The 24,373-nt window shown below is 42.1% G+C and overlaps 1 protein-coding gene across 3 annotated transcripts; it reads left to right on the top strand.

Annotated features, from left to right (window-relative positions):
* The first annotated feature begins 310 nt into the window (after window positions 1-310).
* Window positions 311-5,929, top strand: KRT5 (keratin 5). Of its 3 annotated transcripts, XM_088025599.1 has the most exons (11): window positions 311-665; window positions 729-868; window positions 1,412-1,626; window positions 2,380-2,440; window positions 2,551-2,646; window positions 3,223-3,387; window positions 3,773-3,898; window positions 4,183-4,403; window positions 5,135-5,169; window positions 5,631-5,693; window positions 5,772-5,929. In XM_088025599.1, the coding sequence occupies exons 1-11, from the start codon at window positions 311-313 to the stop codon at window positions 5,927-5,929; spliced, it is 1,635 nt and encodes a 544-aa protein (XP_087881725.1). The 3 variants fall into 3 exon arrangements, with proteins under 3 accessions (XP_087881725.1, XP_087881724.1, XP_027981305.2); XM_088025598.1 differs by having other exon boundaries at window positions 311-868; window positions 5,631-5,645; window positions 5,736-5,929; XM_028125504.2 differs by having other exon boundaries at window positions 311-868; window positions 5,631-5,929.
* The last annotated feature ends 18,444 nt before the right edge of the window (window positions 5,930-24,373 follow it).

Genomic DNA, 24,373 nt, shown 5'->3' with positions numbered 1-24,373 from the left:
CCAGGACATCAGCGCTATAAGGCAAGGTTATTCCTAACTGAGCACAGCCTGCCAGGAAGCAAGCTTTTGCACCCCACACCACTGTGCAGGTGTGACGGTGAGCTCACGGCTGCCCCCCAGGCATGCCCAGCCCACTTAATCATTCACAGCTCGACAGCTCTCCCGCCCAACCCAGTTCTAGAGAATAAAAAGGGGGGATTGCAGTTTCTGGGTAACAGAGCCACCTTCTGCGTCCTGCTGAGCTCTGTTCTCTCCAGCACTTCCCAACCCCTAGTGCCGGGTACTCTTGCTCCACCAGGAACAAGCCATCATGTCTCGCCAGTCGAGTGTGTCCTTCCGGAGTGGAGGCAGCCGTAGCTTCAGTGCTGCCTCTGCCATTACCCCGTCTGTCTCCCGCACCAGCTTCACCTCCGTGTCCCGGTCCGGGGGTGGCGGTGGCGGCTTTGGCAGGGTCAGCCTAGGGGGTGCCTGCGGAGCAGGTGGCTATGGCAGCCGGAGCCTCTACAACCTGGGAGGCTCCAAGAGGATCTCCATCAGCACTAGTGGTGGCAGCTTCAGGAACCGATTTGGTGCAGGTGCTGGTGCCGGAGGCGGCTATGGCTTCGGAGGTGGAGCCGGGAGCGGATTTGGTTTTGGCGGTGGAGCTGGTGGAGGTTTTGGGCTTGGTGGCGGCGCTGGCTTTGGAGGAGGCTTCGGTGGTCCTGGCTTCCCCGTGTGCCCCCCTGGAGGCATCCAAGAGGTCACTGTCAACCAGAGTCTCCTGACTCCCCTCAACCTGCAAATCGACCCCGCCATCCAGCGGGTGCGGACTGAAGAGCGGGAGCAGATCAAGACCCTCAACAACAAGTTCGCCTCCTTCATTGACAAGGTGAGTGGGATCCTTTGTGAAAAACCATCATGAGTGTGGAGTAAATGTCAAAGAAAGTGGGAAGAAGGGAGATTTTCTGACCTTGTGCAAATACCTTCATAGTTGGCCGTTACAGTTGTTTCTGTGTCCTGGATTTGTGGCCCATTTTCTTAGTTGGACCGCTTCGTTGGCCGCTTAGAAGAGAGGGCCTTACTCTTCCCCTTCAGAGATGACCTCATATGGGCTCCTTGACTGTGGGGCCAAGAGAAGAGTTCTGTGCTTTCTGTAACAGGGCTGACTGAATAGAAAGGTAGAGGAGTTCATCGGGCAGTAGCCTGAGTATCTGCCCAGTTGCCCAGCTGTGTCCAGTGCAGTCTGGGTGTCCTGTCTCTCACAGAGGAGTGAGGGCAAACACCTCACTCTGGACCTCCCCTCCTGGGGCCCGGGGCCAGGCACTGCATGCAGAGGTGTAGGGGACCAGCATGAAATGGGAGGAAAACTGGTGAATTGATCATCGAAACATGAAATTCAAGTTTCTTCACCTTCAAACTCTGCCCTCTCCAGGTACGGTTCCTGGAGCAGCAGAACAAGGTCCTGGACACCAAGTGGACTCTGCTCCAGGAGCAGGGCACCAAGACCGTGAGGCAGAACCTGGAGCCCTTGTTTGAGCAGTACATCAACAACCTCAGGAGACAGCTGGACAGCATCCTGGGGGAGAGGGGCCGCCTTGACTCGGAGCTGAGGAACATGCAGGACCTGGTGGAGGACTTCAAGAACAAGTGGGTCTCAGGGAGCAGAGATGGGACGGGTGATGTCTTCTTGGCACCAGATGTACTTTATAACCAGGCTGCCACTTATGCCTTCCCCACTGGCTAGACTCGTGTACCTTCCATGGATACCTGAAGTACTGGAAAAAAATATCCTGTCCATGTTTAGAAAGTACCAGCCCCAAGCTCAGTCCCTTGGTACCACCAGCACTTAGCCACCAGCCAGAGCAACAGGCTCAGTGCCCTTGGTACCACCTGGTGAAATGAGCCATCATGTAATCCTTGCTCTTTGGGGCTTTTTCCCCCAGTGTACTTGAAGCCCACAGCATGGGCTCTCTGATGGAGTTTCCCCAAACCCAACTTAGTGGCTCAAATAATTTCTTTAGTCCTTACGGGTTGGTAGTTTTTTGTTTGTTTTTTTCACAAGGCTGTGAAAGTTGAAAAAAACACTAGGGAACTTGACTAGATGTGGAGTGGGGAAGAAATAACACAGCTTCTTTATGAGAATGTTCTTGAAGCAACTGAATGATAGCAATAATATAATGATTATCTGGTAGGCAGTTACAGAAAAACCAATGTCCTCATGGATGAGGACCTTGCCCAGGGGCTCATACTACCAGTGCTCCCTCCCTCTCTGCCTGTATGATGTCAGAAGATCCTTCCCAGCGGGAAGGCAGGCTCACAGTGGTCTTCATGCAATAAAGACCCCAGGCCCAACCTGCCCTTCATCCTCTGATCAGCACTTGCTATCCTTTTTACCACCAGGTACGAAGATGAAATCAACAAGCGTACCACTGCTGAGAATGAGTTTGTGATGCTGAAGAAGGTGCGTGGGTAGGAGACAGCCCATAGCCCGTGGCTATGCTGTCTTAAGACGTCATTCATTTAAGTCAGGGTAAAAATCGGATGCAGTGCCAACCATCCCTGTTTCTCTAGGATGTGGACGCTGCCTACATGAACAAGGTGGAGCTAGAGGCCAAGGTCGATGCCCTGATGGATGAGATCAACTTCATGAAGATGTTCTTTGAGGCGGTAAGAAATGTCTCCTATTTGGGACCTAGGGACATGGGCCATCACCAGGAATTAGGGGCTCCAGGATTGACTTCAGTGGTTCTTAAGCTGTGGGCACACCTCTGTCTCTCCTCCCCCTTTGGTACTACTCATACTTTATTACTTATGAAGCCAACACTTTAAAAAAAGAAAGTCAAATTTAAAGTAAAAGATCACTTCAGCAGTCATTTTGCAGAGTGAGGTTTGGAGTGCTTTACTAAAGCACACCTTTTCTGGCCACCTTCCCTTTCTGGAGTGGCATCCCCTCTCTGTTTTCTGCCAGCATACAGTCCATGCAGCTAGACTCTTTTAAAATAAGTTATGGCCCAAGAAGATGCGAGTGTGAGAGGTTACATGATAGGGGTTTCATGGAGGTTCAAAGTTGTTAAAGTTTTTTAAAAACTAGATTGAGTCATGATCTGGATTGTTTATTAACTTAATTTTTGATGTAGGTGGTTATTATTTCTTTTCTCAAGTTGACATACCACAATGGGTGGTAGATTTGAATGGACCCAACATTAAATAACACAGAATGACTGACTTCAAATCTCCCTGCAGGAGCTGTCCCAGATGCAGACGCACGTTTCAGACACGTCTGTGGTGCTGTCCATGGACAACAACCGCTCCCTGGACCTGGACAGCATCATCTCTGAGGTCAAGGCCCAGTACGAGGAGATTGCCAACCGCAGCCGGACGGAAGCCGAGTCCTGGTACCAGACCAAGGTGGGTGCTGTGGCAAATACTGAGTGAAGGGATGGACATGTGTCTAGGATTCCAGGCCATTGACAAAATGCTAAGGATGGGGCTCCTGAAACTTGCTGAGGCCTCATGGGGTGACTTAATGGGAACAGTCATGCATACATTTGCCACATAAATTCAAGAACCTTAAGGAGAATCTCATTCTGAATCCGACACCTGTGTCTCTATGAAAACAAAGGCACTAAAGGGAAAATTATCTAAGATCAGGTCCACTTGGACAAAGCTGAAACCAGCCCCAGGCCTCAGATAACACTACTTGCCACCTCTTGGTAGCTCCTGCCTGTGAGCTTTGAGAAAGTGTTTCCATTCTCAAATAAATGGGGTCTTTCCTCTTTTCTGGTGGCTTCAGTACGAAGAGCTGCAGCAGACAGCGGGCCGGCATGGGGATGATCTCCGCAACACCAAGCAAGAGATCTCTGAGATGAACCGGATGATCCAGAGGCTGAGAGCCGAGATTGACAATGTCAAGAAGCAGGTAGGGAGAGGTCACAAGAAGGCAAGGAAGAGGCCTGAGCTCTGAAAGGGACACCTGTTTTGTCTTGTTTTACTTTTTATAAACACATACACACACACACACACACACACACACACACACACACACACACACACCAGAGCTGGAGCAAGTACCAGCATTTCAGTGTTCCACCATCCACGGTGACCAGGACAAATGTACTGGCTTCTCCCTGGAATCCCAGAAAGAGACACTTCAGGCCTAGGTCAGCTCCTTAAGGGTTCCCACTCACTTCTTTCCCTCTGTAGTGCGCCAACCTGCAGAATGCCATCGCTGATGCCGAACAGCGCGGGGAGCTGGCCCTCAAGGATGCCAAGAACAAGCTGGCTGAGCTGGAGGACGCCTTGCAGAAGGCCAAGCAGGACATGGCCCGGCTGCTGAGGGAGTACCAGGAGCTGATGAACACCAAGCTGGCCCTGGATGTGGAGATCGCCACCTACAGGAAGCTGCTGGAGGGCGAGGAGTGCAGGTGGGCAACAGATGGCTGTCTTCACAAGCCCAGGATGGCCTCACATTTAATAAAATGGAGCTTCTTCTCCACTACAGGGTGTAAATCACACACACAAGTGACCACTATTTGTACATAATAATTATTCTTCACTAATCCAGTTTCAATCTGACACCTAGGCATACAGCTGACCTACACAATGTGGTCCCAACTCACTTTTCTGACCCTGTTCCCACCACCAAATCCCTCTCTTTCAAGCAATTCAACAAATGTCCTCCCCGTTCTTCAAGTACCACTTCCTTCAGAAAGCCTTTCATGATTACTCCAGCTGAGTTAAATTCACTTGCCTTTGGATTCTCAAACTACTCCATTTTCTGCAATTTTCTGACACTACCCACTGCATCCTTCCTTAGAAGTATTTCTGTCCATGCCAAATTCCCTCAGAGCATGTAAGCTCCTACCAGGCCAAAACTGCTTCGTACATATTCAGAGTTTCCACAGCCTCTTACTCATGCTTTCTGTATAATGGGTGGAGGAGAATGTGAATTGCAGTCTTCTTCCGATAACCTGTTTCTAGGTCAAATAGGTCAACACTCCTCCTCATTGGGAAGTCACTCTACAGGGCTATCTCTTTCTCTAACGTAAGCAGCTTTGGGGCATGCAGGCTCCTTGGTTGTAGAACAAGCTCTGAACATGACTAGTACTGTCTTTTGGGGAGTTTTTAACTCTTACTTTAATTTTTCCCATTTTAGACTGAGTGGAGAAGGAGTTGGACCAGTCAACATTTGTAAGTAACTTTGAACAGACCTTCACAATGATAATAATATGGGGTATTTCGTGCCAACTCAGAATCCTGTTGTTTCTACATACCAGAAACTCCCATCCCAATATATGGTTTTTTAATATATTTAGAGAGAAGGAGGTGGTGGAGGGGGAAGAGCACAGATTGAGACATGAACCAACATGGCTCATGTCTCATTTCTTAAAGTATAGGCCCGGTATCCCATACATCCTGTACCCTCTCCCCTTGTTGTCCCTACCCACTGAGGAGTTAGCACCATCCCTTGCCTTCTGAGCTCACCAACCTTCTCTTAGGGACCTTAACTAAATGGCATAGTCCCGAGCCTCTTTTGCTCCTCTGTGACAGAGGCCAGGGACAGTGTTAACACTAGTGGGATCGAGTAACTGGGATGTGTAGGATCGATCTAGCACACTGGTCTGACCAAGTCCTCCCTCCTTTCTCTGCAGCTGTCATCACAAACAGCGTGTCCTCTGCCTATGGCGGTGGCAGTGGCTTTGGCGGTGGCCTCGGTGGAGGTCTTGGCGGTGGCCTTGGTGGTGGTCTTGGCGGAGGTGGCGGTGGAAGCTACTACTCCAGCAGCAGTGGAGGCGTCGGCCTGGGCGGCGGGCTCAGTGGGGGTGGCTCTGGCTTCAGTGCGGGCAGTGGCCGAAGCATGGGGATGGGCTTTGGCAGTGGCGGGGGCAGTAGTTCCAGTGTCAAGTTTGTCTCCACCACCTCCTCTTCCCGGAAGAGCTTCAAGAGCTAAGAGCCTGCTGCAAGTCACACTGCCTCCCAAGCGCAGCAACCCAGCCTGTGGTGACTGCCTCTTCCAGGCGGTTGCCCAAGCCAAATTTTCTTTTTCTGGAGTGTGGTCTAGACCAATGTATTGCAGAGCAGCCTTCTTGGTTCCAGAAGGGTCCAATCCCCGGTCTCTAGTCTCCCATGTTGTGATTCTATGTTCTGCTTCAAATCAGCCTTTAGGTCTCTATAGCACAGTCCTGGATGAGAGAAGAATCCAAAGTTTTCTGGTATCTAAACTTTCAGAACAGGGTCCCCATCTAAATCCCAAATTTTGTTCTGGTTCTGACTACCTCCAGAGTGTGTTCAATAAAAATGCTTTTATAATATAAGCTGTTGTGAAGAGTTGTTTTTTCAAGGTCTACAACCAGCCTAGAGACCCCATGAGGGTCAATCTGTCCAGATGTGATTGGTTCCTCTGATGATTCCTGGGGAGAATGGAATGATCTTGAAGGCCAAGTGGCCAACATGGGCGGTCCAGGGACTCCAAGAGGTGTGAAAAGATGCTGCTAAAACCTCTAGAATGAAGGAGTGTCTGGATTGTAATTTGGACAGATTTTAGAGCCTCTTGTTGGAGAGGGACCCCATTCATGGTGGGCTGATTTGCAAGTAATAGCATGAATGGGCTTACGTAAAAATTGTAAATAACGAATATGTTGCCTTCAGAACTCAAAAAAAGCCTAAAAGATGTTAGGCCTGTTCTAGTATTGTGGGTGCAAAGCAGGTCAGTAGCTGTTTCTTGACACTGTCAGGGTGACCTTCAGATTACCAGATAATTTCAGGTATTTAACTGAGGTAGCAGGAATTTGCACTGGGTGTGGAGAAGTGGCCTAGCCTCTTTGTGAGCTCCTTTGTATTTGCATGTCCTGAATGAGTGTGTCCAGTGAATCTCTTTGGAGGAGGATTCATCAATGTAATGTCATACCTGTGCTCCTGGAAAAAGTCCAGGCATTCAAGATCTTGTCTGCAAAGATTGTGTGCAATGGCAAGATTATGGAGGCATCTGAGCATCCGAGCATCCAAGTTAAAGATGTATTGTGCCCCTTTAGGGGTGAAGGCAAACTATGACTGAAAAGCTGTGGGAATGGGTATTGAGCAGAATATTGTTAGCCAAATCCATGAAAGCAAAGTATTTATCAGTTGCTGATCGGGTAGAGTCAGCAATTTCATTAGTATTGGGAAGGGGCCTTACTGGGTGTGACCATCAGATTAAGCCTGTGGTAATCCACTGTGAGATACCTTTATTCTTTCCAAGTTTAAAACCGAGCCAAATTGGTTGTTGAATGGAGAAACAGTGAGCATAATCCCCCTTCTCTAAACACATCCCATATAATGGGTTTTACTCTTTGAAGGCCCTGTTTTAATTTACACTGGGGCATATTAACTTTTTTTTTTTTTTAACTATTTTAACTAGGGGAAGGTCTATGGAGTCCCATTTTAGAAAGCCAATGTGTAAGTGTCAAGGACTTAACTTTAGATTGTTACTTATTGGTTTTGAGTGTGCATGACCACTGTGAGATGTGTTAGGGGGCCATAGGTGAAATTTAGGCAAGTTAACAGCTCTGATAATTAAGGTGAGGCATACCTGTATGTTCTTTATTTTGGGTTCAAAAACTCCCCCAAGATTAGAGGTACCTTGTTTAAATTTAGTGAGATCCCAGGTAGAAGTGTAATTTGACCTCCAGTATGGATTAAGGCCATGAAGATTTGCCAGTTAGTGTATTTCAGATGTTAAAGTTAATTCAGAACTTATATGCTAGAAGCACAAAGCCAATCCATGCCTTTTTAAAAAATCTCTTTGATGTATACATTCTTTTAGTAAACTGAATTTCCAGATTTCATTCTTTCGTTCCTTTCTTTCTTTTCTCTTCTTCTTCTTCTTCTCTTCCTTTATCTTTCTCTTTCTCTTCTTTCCTTCCTTCTTTTGTTCCTTCCCTTCCTCCCTCCCTTATTTTCTCTCTCCCATTCTCTCTCTTTTCCTTTGCTGTGTTTATTAAATATACTTGGGGGAGAGAGGGATTATTCTCTACCTTGCTCAAATCTATAAATGTCTTCTTCCAGAGAGCCTCAAGTTGGTATCATCAGGGTTTAGGGCCTCCCTCATGGAAATAGTTGAATTAACCCCTTAGTTGTGTCACAGCTGTCACATATGTGTTTTCCCCTATAGCCCTGAAGATGAGGATCTCTTCTGGCAACAAAGGCATGGGGAGTAGCAGCAGCAGCAAAGGCATTTTGCAGGGTCCTAGTAAACCACCTGCTTTTCAGAGTGTGGCCTTAGCAAGCCACGTAGTAACTGCTCTTTCTCCACATAAGTGATCATCTGATAGGACCATATATTGCAAAGGTTATCGATCTTTCCCTTGAGCACTTCACAGAACGGAGACCAATATCTGCTTGAGACACACACTAAATGGTCACAGGGTAAGAGTCATTCTCATGATCTTAGCATCAGTCTTTGTTTATGGGAGAATCAAGAAACACAGTTCAATATGAGACACACAGATAAGTCTGGGCTGAAAGCATGACCCACTGCCATTTTAAGGAGGGCCCCAGCCCCATACTCTTGTCTCTAAATGACAATTATTGACACTTCTGACAAAGGTCAGTTAAGTCTATATCAGATGCCTTAGTAGAACTCAGTAAATTTAACACAAAGCAGTATAGCTCAGAATGCAGGTCTGAGAGCAGGTGGCAGCACAACGCAAAGAACCTACTAGATAGAAAGCGGTAGCTCAAACTGAATGCTCACAAGTACACAGCAGAGCTATATTACAACATAAAGCAAGAAAAGAAAGACCTCAGTGGTAACAGTCATCATCTAGACCACCTGCTCACGGTAACAATTATTGTGGCCCCCCTACAGAGGCAGGATGGATCTCCACTCAAAATTTGTTTCAACTATTGAGACTGATGACAGTACACACACACACACACACACACACACACACACACACAAGATGGTATGAAAATATATTACTCACATAAAAAGGGGAGTTTCACATTTCTGGGGAGAGAAGGGAAGGCCTCCCAAGCTGATCCAATTATGGCTTGGAAGAGCAGGAAATGGAGATGGTGTAAGGTTTTTTATGGTGATTATGGGTGAGGCCAGGCTGAGGATTCCCACACATGGCCTGAAGTTCCCACTAATCACAAAAGAGGGAACACCCAGGCTTTCTTATCAGTTTTCTCAGATGTGGGAAGAGGGGAAGAAGTAGGAATAGGGCTTAGAAGTTGTCAAATATCATTACAGTAAGGGTGGTTCAACATTAAAAAAAACACAATTATGTAATACACAATGTTAACAGAACAAAAGGAGAGAAATCAAATGGTCTCTCTCTCTCTCTCTCTCTCTCTCACACACACACACACATACACACACACACACACACACAACAGCAAATATCATACTGAATGATCAAAACTTTCTCACTGAGACCAGGAAGGAGGCAAGGATAACTGTGATCACTGTAACTATTCAACATTATACTGGCGATCATGCCAGTGCGATAAGGCAAGACAAAGAAATAAACATCTTAAGGATTAGAAAGAAAGAAAACAAGCTGCAGTTATTCACATATGACATGATTATGTATGTAGAAAATGAAAATATTCACTAAACTATTAGAATTAATAAGTAAATTTATCAAAGTTAGTAGAAAATTAATATAAAAATCATAGGATTTCAGAGGTACAGGTCTGTGATTCAACAGTCTTACACAATTCAGTGCTCACCATAGCACATACCCTCCCCAATGTCTATCACCCAGCCACCCCATGCCTCCCACCCCCCACCACTCCAGCAACCCTCAGTTTGTTTCCTGAGATTAAGAATTCCTCATATGAGAGAGATCATATGATACTTGTTTTTTTCTGATTGACTTATTTCACTTAGCATAATACCCTCTAGTTCCATCCACATCGTTGCAAATATCAAGATTTCAGGGTTTTTGATGGCTGCATAATATTCCATTGTATGTGCTTAATAACATAATATATATATATATATGTATATACACACACCACATCTTCTTTATCCATTCATCTGTTAATGGATTCTTGGCTCTTTCCATAGTTTGGCTATTGTGGACATTGCTGCTATAAACATTGGGGTGCACATACCCCTTCGGATCACTACATTTGACTCTTTGGGGTAAATACCCAGTAGTGCAATTCCTGGGTCATCAGGTAGCTCTATTTTCAACTTTTTGAGGAACCCCTATACTGTTTTCCAGAGTGGCTGCACCAGCTTGCATTCCCACCAACAGTGTAGGAGGGTCCCCCTTTCTCCACGTCTTCGCCAACATCTGTCGTTTTCTGACTTGTTAATTTTAGCCATTCTGACTGGTGTGAGGTGGTATCTCATTGAGGTTTTGATTTGGATTTCCCTGATGCCGAGTGATGTTGAACACTTTTGCATGCATCTGTTGGCCATTTGAATGTCTTCTTTTCAGAAATGTCTGTTCCTGTCTTCTGTCCATTTCTTGATTGGATTATTTGTTCTTTGGGTGTTGAGTTTGATAAGTTCTTTATAGATTTTGGATACTAGCCCTTTATCTGATATGTCATTTGCAAATATCTTCTCCCATTCTGTCAGTTGTCTTTTTGTTTTGTTGACTGTTTGCTGTGCAAAAGTTTTTTATCTTAATGAAGTCCCAATAGTTCATTTTTGCCCTTGCTTCCCTTGCCTTTGGCAATGTTTCTAGGAAGAAGTTGCTGTGGCTGAGGTCGAAGAGGTTGCTACCTGTGTTCTCCTCAAGGATTTTGATGGATTCCTGTCTCACATTTAGGTCTTTCATCCATTTTGAGTCTATTTTTGTGTGTGGTGTAAGGAAATGGAACATGGACGATCTTTCAATTTCATCTTCTAGTCAATGGCATTTCAAAACAAAGTCTCTAACCAACACTGTTTTGAGATTTTAGTAATTATTTTTAAACTAGTACTGGGTAGAAAAACCTGAAGTGTAATTAAGATTGTTGGAGACTCAGTGTGGATAACTTTGAGAATTAAAGAACCTCAAGGGGGCTCAGTCTTTTGATGACATCCACATTTTGTGAGTTTTGCTTCTGGGAGTTCTACCAAGGGCAATGACTAGAAAAGAGTAACAAATATGGTAGATATTAATCCAACTATATCAATAATCACTTTAAAAGAGTCAATAATCTAAATACACCAGTTAAAAGAGAGATTATCAGAAAGTATCAAAACCACAAGACCCAAATAATTCATCTTAAATATAAAGACATATATAGAGTAAGAGTAGAGAGATGGAGAAGGATATACCATACTAAGACTAATGAAATAAAGTTGGATTATTTGTATTAACTTCAGAAAAAGCAGACTTCAGAGCTAGGAAAATAATCAGGGATAAAGAGGGGTGTTACCTAATGATAAAGGGATAAATTCTCCAAGAAGATATAATAATCCTTAGTGTGTATGCATCCAAAAACAGAGCATCAAAATACATGAGGCAAAAACTGATAGAATAGCAAGGAGAAATAGATGACTGTACTATTATAGTTGGAGACTTTAACACCCCTGTATTATTAATGGAGAGATCTAGTAGGCAGAAAATCAATAAGGACATAATTGAACTCAATAGCATCATCAATCATCTGGTTATAATTGACATCTATAGAATATTTCATCCAACAACAGCAGACTACACTTCTGCTCAAGCTTAGATGGAACATTCAGCAGGATAGAAAGACTAGAAATCATACAATCTATGCTCTCAAACCACAACAGAAGTAAATCAGAAATGAATAACAGAAAGATTACTGAAAAATCCCCAATTATGAGGAGATTAAACAACACATTTCTATAACGTATGAGTCAAATAAGAAATATCAGGAGAATTTTTTAAATATTTTGAACTAAGTGAAAATGAAAATACAATTTATCAAAATTTGTGGTATGCTACAAAAACAGTGCTTAGAAAGAAATTTATAACACTGAATGCATACATTAGAAAGGAAGAGCCATCTAAAATCAATAATCTAGGCATCCATCTTTGGTAAGTAGAAATAGAAGAGCAGATTAATTCCAAAGTAAGCAGAAGGAAATAAATAATAAAACTAGAGCAGAAATAAATGAAATAAAAACTAGAAATTGATAGAAAAAAATCAATGAAACCAAAATCTGGTTCTTTGAAAAAATCAATAAAATTAATATGCCTCTAGCCAGGCTAACTAAGAAAAAAAAAAAAAGAGAGAGAAAAGACACAAGTTACTAATATCAGAAATGAATGAGTGAATATCACTATGGATTCCATGGACCTTAAAAAGATAATAAAAGAATACTATGAACAACTCTATGCCCACAAATTTGATAACCTAGATGAAATGGGTCAATTTCTTGAAAGACACAACCTGCCAAAATTCACATAAGAATAGACAATCTCAACAAGCCTCTATCTGTTAAAAAAAACAAATCAATAATTCATAGCCTTCAAAAAAAAAAAACCCATCAGGTTCAGAAGGATTCACTAGTGAATTCTATGAAACATTTAAAGACAAAATTATATCAATTCTCTATAATGTCATTTAGAAGAAAGAAGCAGAAAGAATACTTCTTAACTCATTCTATGAGGCCAGCATTGCCCTAATACCAAACCAGACAAAGACATTATAAGAAAGGAAAACTATAAACAAAAATCTCTCATAAATATGGATTCAAAAATCCTCAGAAAAATATTAACAAATTGAATCCAACAATGTATGAAAAGAATTATACACCATGACCAAATGGGATTTATTCTAGGTATATGTAAGGCTGGATCAACATCCAAAAATCAATGGTTATAATCCATCACATCAACAGACTATAGAAGAAAAACCACACAATTTTATCAGTAGATGCGGAAAAAGCATTTGACAGAATTCTATACCATTTATGATTAAAAACTCTCAGCAAGCTAGAAATAGAGGGTGACTTCTTCATCTTGATAAAGAACATCTACAAAAAATCCACAGCTAACATCACAGTTAATGGCAAGAAAATAGCAGTTTTCCCACTAAGATCAGGAACAAGGCAAGGATGTTCCTTCTCACCACTCCTTTTCAATATTGCACTGGAGTTCCTAGCTAATGCATTAAGACAAGAAAAGGAAATAAAAAGCATACAGACCAGGAAGAAAGAAATGAAATTATCTTTGTTCACAGAAGACTTGTCTATGTAGAAAACCTAAAATAATCCTGGAATTAATAAGTGATTATAGAAAGGTGCAGGATATGCAGTTAATATATAAAAGTCAATTGCTGTGCTATATACCATCAATGAACAATTGAAATTTGAAATTAAAAACCCAATTCCATTTACATTAGCAGCCCCCAAACTGACCTACTTAGGTATAAATCTAACAAAATATGTATAAGATCCATATGAGGAAAACTATAAAACTCTAATGAACAAAATCAAAGGACTAAATAAATGAAGAGACATTCCATGTTCATGCATAGGAAGACTCAATATTGTCAAGGTGTCAGTTTTTCCCCAACTTAATCTATAGATTCAATGAAATCTCAATCAAAATCACGGCAAGTTATTTTTGGATATTGACAAACTGATTCTAAAGTTTGTATGGAGAGGCAAAAGAATCAGAATAGCTAACACAATATTGAAGGAGAAGAACAAAGTCAAAGGACTGACACTACCCAACTTTAAGACTTACTATAATGCTATGGTAATCAAGACAGTGTGTTATTGGTGAAAGAATAGATCAATAGGTCAATGGAATAGAATAGAGAGCCCAGATGTAGACTTACACAATTATAGTCAACAGGTCTTTGACAAAGGGACAAAGGCAAACAGAATGGAGAGGCAATATTTTCAACAAATGGTGCTGGAACAACCAGACATCCACATGCAAAAAATGAATCTAAACACAGACCTTACACCTTTCACAAAAATTAACTCAAAATGCATCATAAACCTAACGTAAAGTGCAAAACTATAAGCCCTAAAAGACAACATAGAAGAAAACCTAGAGGACCTTGGGTTTGGCAATGACTTTTTAGAAACAATACCAAAGGCACAATTCATGAAAGGAAGAATTAATAAGCTGGATTCATTAAAATTAGAAACTTCTGCTTTGCAAAAGGCACTGTCAAGAGAATGAGAAGACAAGCCACAGACTGCAAGAAAGTTTTGCAAAAAAACACATCCAATAAAAAGACTGTTGTCTGAAATATAAAGAGCTCTTAAAACTCAACAATAGGAAAACTAACAACCCAGGGGCACCTGGGTGGTACAGTCAGTTGAGCTTCGGATTTTTGGTTTCAGCTCAGGGTCGTGGGATTGGGACCCATGTCAGGCTCTTGCTTGGTGTGGAGTCTGTTTGACACTCTCTCCTTCTGCCTCTCCCCCTGGAAATAAATAAATAAATCTTAAAAAAAAAAAAAGACAAGAAAACGAAGAACTCAATTAGAAAATAGGCCAAAGACTCTAACAGACAGCTGACCAAAGAAGATACACAGATGGAAAATAAGCACATGAAAAGATGTCCACATCACATGTCGTTAGGGAAATGCAAGTTAAAACAATGAGATATCACTATGCACCTTTTAGAATAGTGAAAATCCAAAACTCTGATAACACAAAATGCTGATGAGGACATAGAGCAACAAGAATTCCATTCCTTGTTAATGGGAATACAAAATGGTACAGCCAGTTGGAAACGATTTGGTGGTTTCTTATAACACTAAACATACTCTTACCATATTATCCAGCAATCACACTCCTCAGTATTTACCCAAATGAACTGAAAACTTATGTCCATACAAAAACCTACACGAGATGATTATGACAGCATTGATTCATCAACTCTAACTAATGTACAGCTCTGGTGAGGGATGTTGATAGTGAGGGAGGCTATACATGTGAGGGGTCAGGGAGTATATGTGAACTCTCTGTATTTTCTGCTCAATTTTGCTATGAACCTAAAATTGCTCTAAAAATTAAAGATTTTAAAAAATGGCACATTTTGGAAAACTAAAATTTGTTTTGTGTGTGTGTGTGTGTGTGTGTGTGTGTGTGTGTGTGTGTGTGTGTTTATGGTAAGGGGAGATGTGCCTGGCTGGGCTGGTCATACATTTACTCTTTTCTTTTTCTTTAAATTTTTATTGTTATGTTAATCACCATACATTACATCATTAGTTTTTGATGTAGTGTTCCGTGATTCATTGTTGGTGCATAACACCCAGTGCTCCACACAGAACGTGCCCTCTTTAATACCCATCGCCAGGCTAACCCATCCCTCCACCCCCCTCCCCTCTAGAACCCTCAGTTTGTTTTTCAGAGTCCATCGTCTCTCATGTTTCATCTCCCCCTCTGATTTACCCCCTTTCATTCTTCCCCTCCTGCTCTTCTTCTTATTATTTTTTTCTTAACATATATTGCATTATTTGTTTCAGAGGTACAGATATGTGATTCAACAGTTTTGCACAATTCACAGCACTCACCATAGCACATACCCTCCCAAATGTCTATCGCCCAGCCACCCCATCGCTCCCACCCGACCCCCACACCAGCAACCCTCAGTTTATTTCCTGAGATTAAGAATTCCTCATATCAGTGAGGTCATATGATACATGTCTTTCTCTGATGAACTTATTTCACTCAGCATAACACCCTCCAGTTCCATCCACGTCGTTGCAAATGGCAAGATCTCATTCCTTTTGATGGCTGCATAATATTCCATTGTGTATATATACCACTTCTTCTTTATCCATTCATCTGTCGATGGACATCTTGGCTCTTTCCACAGTTTGGCTATTGTGGACATTGCTGCTATAAACATTGGGGTGTATGTACCCCTTTGGATCCCTACATTTGTATTTTTGGGGTAAATACCCAGTAGTGCAATTGCTGGATTGTATGGTAGCTCTATTTTCAACTTTTTGAGGAAACTCCATACTGTTTGCCGGAGTGGATGCACCAGCTTGCATTCCCACCAACAGTGTACGGGGATTCCCCTTTCTCTGCATCCCCGCCAACATCTGTCATTTCCTGACTTGTTAATTTTAGCCATTCTGACGGGTGTGAGGTGGTATCTCATTGAGGTTTTGATTTGGATTTCCCTGATGCCAAGGAATGTTGAGCACTTTCTCATGTGTCTGTTGGCACTTTGGATGTCTTCTTTGGAAAAATGTCTGTTCATGTCTTCTGCCCATTTCTTGATTGGATTATTTGTTCTTTGGGTGTTGACTTTGATAAGTTCCTTATAGATTTTGGATACTAGACCTTTATCTGATAATGTCATTTGCAAATATCTTCTCCCATTCTGTCGGTTGTCTTTTGGTTTTGTGGACTGTTTCTTGTGCTGTGCAAAAGTTTGTATCTTGATGAAGTCCTAAGAGTTCATTTTTGCCCTTGCTTCCCTTGCCTTTGGCGATGTTTCTAGGAAGAAGTTGCTGCAGCTGAGGTCGAAGAGGTTGCTGCCTGTGTTCTCCTTTAGGATTTTGATGGACTCCTGTCTCACATTTAGGTCTTTCAACCATTTGGAGCCTATTTTTGTGTGTGGTGTAAGGAAATGGTCCAGTTTCATTCTTCTGCACGTGGCTGTCCAATTTTCCCAACACCATTTGTTGAAGAGACTGTCTTTTTCCATTGGACATTCTTTCCTGCTTTGTCAAAGATGAGTTGACCATAGAGTTGAGGGTCCATTTCTTGGCTCTCTATTCTGGTCCTTTGATCTATGTGTCTGTTTTTGTGCCACTACCATACTGTCTTGATGATGACAGCTTTGTAATAGAGCTGGAAATCCGGAATTGTGATGCCGCCAGCTTTGCTTTTCTTTTACAACATTCCTCTGGCTATTCGGGGTCTTTTCTGTTTCCATTCAAATTTTAGGATTATTTGTTCCATTTCTTTGAAAAAAGTGGATGGTATTTTGACGGGGATTGCTTTGAATGTGTAGATTGCTCTAGGTAGCATTGACATCTTCACAATGTTTGTTCTTCCAATCCATGAGCATGGAATGTTTTTCCATTTCTTTGTGTCTTCCTCAATTTCTTTCATGAGTATTTTATAGTTTTCTGAGTACAGATCCTTTGCCTCTTTGGTTAGATTTATTCCTAGGTATCTTATGGTTTTGGGTGCAATTGTAAATGGGATCGACTCCTTGATTTACCTCTCTTCCGTCTTGTTATTGGTGTATAGGAATGTCACTGATTTCTGTGCATTGATTTTATATCCTGCTACTTTACTGAATTCCTGTATGAGTTCTAGCAGCTTTGGGGTGGAGTCTCCTGGTTTTCCACATACAGTATCATATCATCTGCAAAGAGTGAGAGTTTGACTTCCTCTTTGCCGATTTGGATGCCTTTGATTTCTTTTTGTTGTCTGATGGCTGTGGCTAGGACTTCTAATACTATGTTGAATAGCAGTGGTGATAGGGGACATCCCTGCCGCGTTCCTGACCTTAGGGGAAAAGCTCTCAGCTTTTCCCCATTGAGAATGATATTCGCTGTAGGTTTTTCACATATGGCTTTTATGATATTGAGGTATGTACCCTCTATCCCTATACTCTGAAGAGTTTTGATCAAGAAAGGATGCTGTACTTTGTCAAATGCTTTTTCTGCATCTATTGAGAGGATCATATGATTCTTGTTCTTTCTTTTGTTAATGTATTGTATCACCTTGATTGATTTGTGGATGCTGAACCAACCTTGCAGCCCAGGGATAAATTCCACTTGGTCGTGGTGAATAATCATTTTAATGTACTGTTGGACCCTATTGGCTAGAATTTTGGTGAGAATTTTTGCATCCATGTTCATCAAGGATATTGGTCTATAATTCTCCTTTTTGATGGGGTCTTTGTCTGGTTTGGGGAATCAAGGTAATGGTGGTCTGATAAAACGAGTTTGTAAGTTTTCCTTCCATTTCCATTTTTTGGAACAGTTTCAGAAGAATAGGTATTAATTCTTCTTTAAATGTTTGGTAGAATTGCCCTGGGAAGTCATCTGGCCCTGGGGCTTTTGTTTGTTGGGAGATTTTTGATGACTGCGTCCATTTCCTTCGTGGTTATAAGTCTGTTCAGGTTTTCTATTTCTTCCTGGTTCAGTTTTGGTAGTTGATTCATCTCTAGGAATGCATCCATTTCTTCCAGGTTATCTAATTTGGTGGCATAGAGTTGCTCATAATATGTTCTTATAATTGTTTGTATTTCTTTGGTGTTGGTTGTGATCTCTCCTCTTTCATTCATGATTTTGTTGATTTGGGTCATTTCTCTTTGCTTTTTGATAAGTCTGGCCAGGAGTTTATCAATCTTATTAATTCTTTCGAAGAACCAGCTCCTAGTTTCGTTGATCTGTTCTACTGTTCTTTTGGTTTCTAGTTCATTGATTTCTGCTCTGATCTTTATTATTTCTCTTCTCCTGCTGGGTTTAGGCTTTATTTGCTGTTCTTTCTCCAGCTCCTTTAGGTGTAGGGTTAGGTTGTGTATTTGAGACCTTTCTTGTTTCTTGAGAAAGGCTTGTATTGCTATATACTTTCCTCTTAGGACTGCCTTTGCTACATCCCAAAGATTTTGAACAGTTGTGTTTTCATTTTCATTTGTTTCCATGAATTTTTTTAATTCTTCTTTAATTTCCTGGTTGACCCATTCATTCTTCAGTAGGATGCTCTTTAGCCTCCATGTATTTGAATTCTTTCCGACTTTCCTCTGGTGATTGAGTTCTAGTTTCAAAGCACTGTGGTCTGAAAATATGCAGGGAATGATCCCAATCTTTTGGTACCGGTTGAGACTTGATTTGTGACCTAGGATGTGATCGATTCTGGAGAATGTTCCATGGGCACTAGAGAAGAATGTGTATCCCGTTGCTTTGGGATGGAATATTCTGAATATATCCGTGAAGCCCATTTGGTCCAGTGTGTCATTTAAAGTCTTCCCTTGTTTCCTTGTTGATTTTTGCTTAGATGATCTGTCCAATTCAGTCAGGGGGGTGTTAAAGTCCCCCACTATTATTGTATTGTTGTCAATGTGTTTCTTCGCTTTTGTTATTAATTGCCTTATATAATTGGCTGCTCCCGTGTTAGGGGCATAGATATTTACAATTGTTAGATCTTCTTGTTGGATAGACCCTTTAAGTAGGATATAGTGTCCTTCTTCATCTCTTATTACAGTCTTTGGTTTAAAATCTAATTAGTCTGACATAAGGATTGCCTCCCCCAGCTTTCTTTTGGTGTCCATTACCATGATAAATGGTTTTCCACCCCCTCACTTTCAATCTGGGGGTGTCTTTGGGTCTAAAATGAATCTCTTGCAGACAGCATATTGATGGGTCTTGTTTTTTAATCCAATCTGATAGCTTGTGTCTTTTGATTGGGGCATTTAGTCCATTTACATTCAGGGTAACTACTGAAAGATATGAATTTAGTGCCATTGTATTGTCTGTAAGGTGACTGTTACTGTATATTGTCTGTGTTCCTTTCTGGTCTATGCTGCTTTTAGGCTCTCTCTTTGCTTAGAGGACCCCTTTCAATATTTCTTCTAGGACTGGTTTCGTGTTTGTAAATTTTTTAGCTTTTGTTTGTCCTGGAAGCCTTTTATCTCTCCTTCTAGTTTTAATGACAGCCTAGCTGGATATAGTATTCTTGGCTGCATATTTTTCTCGTTTAGTGCTCTGAAGATCTCATGCCAGTCCATTCTGGCCTGCCAGGTCTCTGTGGATAGGTCTGTTGCCAATCTAATATTTCTACCATTATAGGTTACATATCTCTTCTCCCGAGCTGCTTTCAGGATTTTCTCTTTGTCTCTGAGACTCATAAGTTTTACTATTAGATGTCGGGGTGTTGACCTATTTTTATTGATTTTGAGAGGGGTTCTCTGTGCCTCCTGGATTTTGATGCCTGTTTCCTTCCTTACATTAGGGAAGTTCTCTGCTATAATTTGCTCCAGTATACCTTCTGACCCTCTCTTTCTTCTCTTCTGGGATCCCAATTATTCTAATGTTGTTTCACCTTATGGTATCGCTTATCTCTCGAATTCTGCCCTCGTGATCCAGTAGTTGTTTATCTCTCTTTTTCTCAGCTTCTTTAGTTTTTCTCTCTTTTTCTCAGCTTCTTTATTTTCCATCATTTGGTCTTCTATATCGCTGTTTCTCTCTTCTGCCTCATTTATCCTAGCAGTTAGTGGCCCCATTTTTGATTGCACCTCATTAATAGCCTTTTTGATTTCGACTTGGTTAGATTTTAGTTCCTTTATTTCTCCAGAAAGGGTTTCTCTAATAACTTCCATGCTTTTTCCAAGCCCAGCTAGTATCTTTAAAATCATGATTCTGAACTCTAGGTCCGACATCGTACTAATGTCCGTATTGAGTAGGTCCGTGGCAGACGGTACTACCTCTTGTTCTTTTTGTTGAGGTGATTTTTTTCCATCTTGTCATTTTGTCCAGAGGAGAATAAATGAATGAGAGAACAAATGCTAACAGGGTAACAATGTCCCCAGAAAATATACTCTAAACAAATCAGAAAAGACCTGAAACCAGGGGAAAAGAAAGGGGAAGAAAGAAAAAAAAAAAGAGAAAAAAAAGAAAAAGATAAAAACAAACAAAAACAGAACAAAACAAAAAAAAACAGAATATGATCAAATATGATCAGGCTGGTGCATAGAGCAGTGCCACACACTAGATTTTGGGTGTATTTTGGTCTGTTGAAGAAAGTGCCTCCCAAAATTTCAAAGAAAGAAAGACATATATGTAACAATAAGGGTTGATACGATGAAGGGATGGAATATGACTGTAAAGATGAAAATTTTAAAAAATTTTATAAAAGGAATTGATAAGAAGTTGTTTGAAAAAAGAAAGAAAAGGATTTTAAAAAAAGAAAGAAAGAAAGAAAAAAAGGGGAGGAGAGAATGTGATCAAGCAGGTGACTAGAATAAAGCCATACACTGGAGATTTAGGGTATATTTTGATCTGTTAGAAGAAACTGTATCTCAAAATTTTAAAGAGAGAACAACTTTTATATATATATATATATATATACACATATATATATATATATATATATGCCAAAAATAAGGGTAACTACTATGAAGGGATAGAATATGACTCTAAAAATGAAAAATAAAAAAGTTTTTTAAAAGGCATTGATAAGATGTTGGTTGAAAAAGGGAAAAAGAAAAATTAAAAAAAAAAAAAAGACAGGGGCGCCTGGGTGGCTCAGTTGGTTAAGCGATTGCCTTCGGCTCAGGTCATGATCCTGGAGTCCTGGGATCGAGTCCCACATCGGGCTCCCTGCTCAGCGGGGAGTCTGCTTCTCCCTCTGACCCTCTTCCCTCTCGTGCTCTCTATCTCTCATTCTCTCTCTCTCTCAAATAAATAAATAAAATCTTTAAAAAAAAAAAAAGACAGTTAAAAAAATTAACTTTGAAAGACTAAAGAATCATGGTAAAAAAGCCATGAATTCTATGTGCAGTATTCCCCTAGCGCTGGAGTTCTGCTGTTCTCATTGATCGGTAAACTTGGTCTTGGCTGGCTCTTCTTGCTGATCTTCTGGGGGAGGGGCTGTTGCCGTGGTTCCCAAATGTCTTTCCGGAGGCGGAATTGCCCCGCCCTTGCCGGTCCGGGCTAAGCAAGTTGCTCGGGTTTGCTCTCGGGAGCTTTTGTTCCCTGCAAACTCTCGGTACAGCTATGGACCTCGAGAGTGAAAATGGCGGCCTCCTGATCTCCGCCCCAGAGGAGCCGAGAACTTGGGGCCCTGCTCCTCAGTGCGCCCCCAGAGAAAAGCAGTCAGTCACTCCTGTCTCCCCGGTCATCTACTGCACTCCATGCTCACCCGGCCTGTGACCCAGCGTTTCTATCTCTGGCGCCCAACTCGGTGTGGGGTCTCCAAACCCAGCAGATCCCTGCGGTGCGCTCCCGCGCTGCTCCTCCTGGGGGAAGAAGGGGAGTCTCCCGGGATCTGCCGCTTGTTGGGTCCCTGCTGGAAGTGGCCTGACTGTGTAGCCGATCACGGTTTATGGCAACCCCAAGCTGAGAGCCCGTGCCTCGGCTCTGTCTCTGCAGCCGGCCTCCCCCCTCTGATACCTGGGAGCTCTGCCGCACTCAGGCAGCCCGGGTCTTTCTGTGACCCCGAGGGTCCTGAGACCGCACTGTCCCGCGAGGGTTCCACCTCCCGCTTAGCCACTGGAGCGACGTCCCTCAGCGGAGCCGACTTCTAAAAGTTCCGATTTTGTGCTCCGCGGCTCTAGCACTTGCCAGAAGCGGCCGACGGAGGCCCCCTCCCCCACCATCTATCCTCCCGAATATCGCCGCAGATTCACTTCTCCGCACGTCCTACCTTCCAGAAAGTGGTCGCTTTTTGTTCAGAGAGTTGTTGTTATTCTTTTCTTCGATCTCCTGTTGAGTTTGTAGGTGTTCAGAATGGTTTGATCCCTATCCAGCTGAATTCCTGAGACCAGACGAAATCCAGGTCTCCTACTCCTCCGCCATCTTGCTCTGTCCCCCATACATTTACTCTTGAAGCAACAGTTCTATTTCCCGGTATTTAATTGTGTTAACTGAAAACATATGTCCACACAAAGCCTCACAAGTATGTTCATAACAATTTTATGGTAGGTAATAAACTGGAAATACCCAACAGTCAGAATGGGTAAAGAAACTGTGGTATATTCATACCATGGCACATCACTCAGCAATAAAAGAGACTGAACTATCAATCAACAATGAACTATCACAACAATCTGGATGAATCTCAAAATATTTTGCTGAGTAAAAAAATCCAAACACACACACACATATAAATATATACAAATGTATATAAATAATAACTGATAAATATATATTTTTAAAGTGTATACTGTATGATTCCATTTATATAAAGTTCTAAAATGAACACATTAATCCAGGGTGGAAAAATTCAAAACAGTGATGGCCTGGAGGCAGTGGGATTATAGGAAAAGGAAACAAGACTTCCTGGAGTGATAGAAATGTTCTCTATCTTGATATTGTGTGGGCTACAGAAGTACATGAGTTTGTCAAAATTGATTGAACTCCCCACTTAAGATCTGTGCATTTCACTGTACATAAATTATATCTAATAAATATCTTAAAAATTTTAAGAGAAAGAATGTTTCACTTTTCAAGTTTCTATAGTGGAGACGGGAAAGAAAGCAAGGAACTGGGAATGGAGTCTAGAATCCCCAGCCAACAGATTCTGCCACTGGGTCCAAATGCTCGAAGCAGTACCAAATGTTCTTCTGTACCTGTTTGGAAAAATACAGGCTGTTTCCTGGAAGCAGCTGAGGAAAGGGCAGAGGAAAATGGGAAAGAAGTTAAATTTATCAGGTCCCCCTGAGGTTTTCTTCTCCATGTTAGTTCCCAGACTTGTGCCAGAGGATCGACTGACGGGAGAAAAAGGAAGAAAGGGCCAGACTCGGCTACAAACTCCAGGCAAAATTCCTGAGGTGTGCAGATTGCAACAGTCCTACAGCCCTTTCAAGGACTTCCTTCATTGCTTTACCCCTGTAGCTTTGCTCTTGTTAGTGTCACTCTCCCTGGTAGCTGCAAACACTTCCCAGGATATTTTGGCAATGACCCGCCAGAGCATATGTGCCACTGATACACGGCTGAAGGGTCTCAAGACTGATGTTTTACTAGGCAGTAGTAAATAACCTTATCTTAGCGGTGACTAGCCTCTCATGGTCCTGAAAGCCTTGCTTCCAAATTTCTTAGAGACTTCTGCTATCCTTAGCCCCCACTAACTAGAAGGGATATAATCAGCCACTCCTCACGACCCCAGTGCAGCTCCTTCTGCCCACGGGTCCTCTCCCCATGCTACAATAAAAACACTTTTTTGCACCAAAAACATCTCAAGAATTTTTTCTTTACCGTTTGCTCCTGGTCCACATCACATCATCGAAGATCTGTCACTAATCCCAATGCCAGGCTTAAAGTGAGATTACAAAGGTTTAACAGATGGAAGTTGCCATTAAATGCCAAGAAATCTCAGAGGAGCACGTGTGAGGCATGTTTGCTCTCTAGGATATTCATACTAAGAGTCAGGTGATTTTGAGATGCATTTTTGGGTAGGAATTACTGCAAACCATCCCGAATTGGGGTGAGTTACCCAATGTATCCATCATTAACCAGATGTTCCCCCTTTACTGACGTGAAGAGAGTCACACCAGAAGGCAGATGTAGTAAGACATCGTCCCATTGGCTGCATCTCATCCAACCACTTACAGTATTTAAACCAGGTCTTTGTGTATCTCCCTGGAGGGTTGCTGGAGTATTTTTACTCAAATACATTTTTTTTTTAATGACACAGGCTAGTGAGGGGACCCTTCAGTGGTAAAGAGGCAGGATACAGAAAGGAGGTGGGGACATGAGGGAGGCTGTAAAGAGAAACAGAAACCAGGCCACTGGCAACTTTTGGAGATTTTGTCAGCCCCTGGGGAGGTCTGACTAG

The sequence above is a fragment of the Eumetopias jubatus genome, unplaced genomic scaffold (assembly GCF_037043125.1).
Source record: "Eumetopias jubatus isolate StellerSeaLion01/CBP00866 unplaced genomic scaffold, mEumJub1_p1.0 scaffold_8, whole genome shotgun sequence".
Taxonomy (NCBI): Eukaryota; Metazoa; Chordata; class Mammalia; order Carnivora; family Otariidae; genus Eumetopias; species Eumetopias jubatus.
The sequence above is the reverse complement of the archived record's forward strand: the minus strand, read 5'-3'. Positions and strand labels throughout refer to the sequence as shown.

Excerpts from the sequence above, each read along its gene's own strand:
- KRT5 (XM_028125504.2), top strand. The coding sequence starts at position 311 with ATGTCTCGCCAGTCGAGTGTGTCCTTCCGGAGTGGAGGCAGCCGTAGC. Across the intron at positions 2,441-2,550 it reads AGTTTGTGATGCTGAAGAAG|GATGTGGACGCTGCCTACAT; the intron begins GTGCGTGGGTAG and ends CTGTTTCTCTAG. Across the intron at positions 3,388-3,772 it reads AGTCCTGGTACCAGACCAAG|TACGAAGAGCTGCAGCAGAC; the intron begins GTGGGTGCTGTG and ends TGGTGGCTTCAG.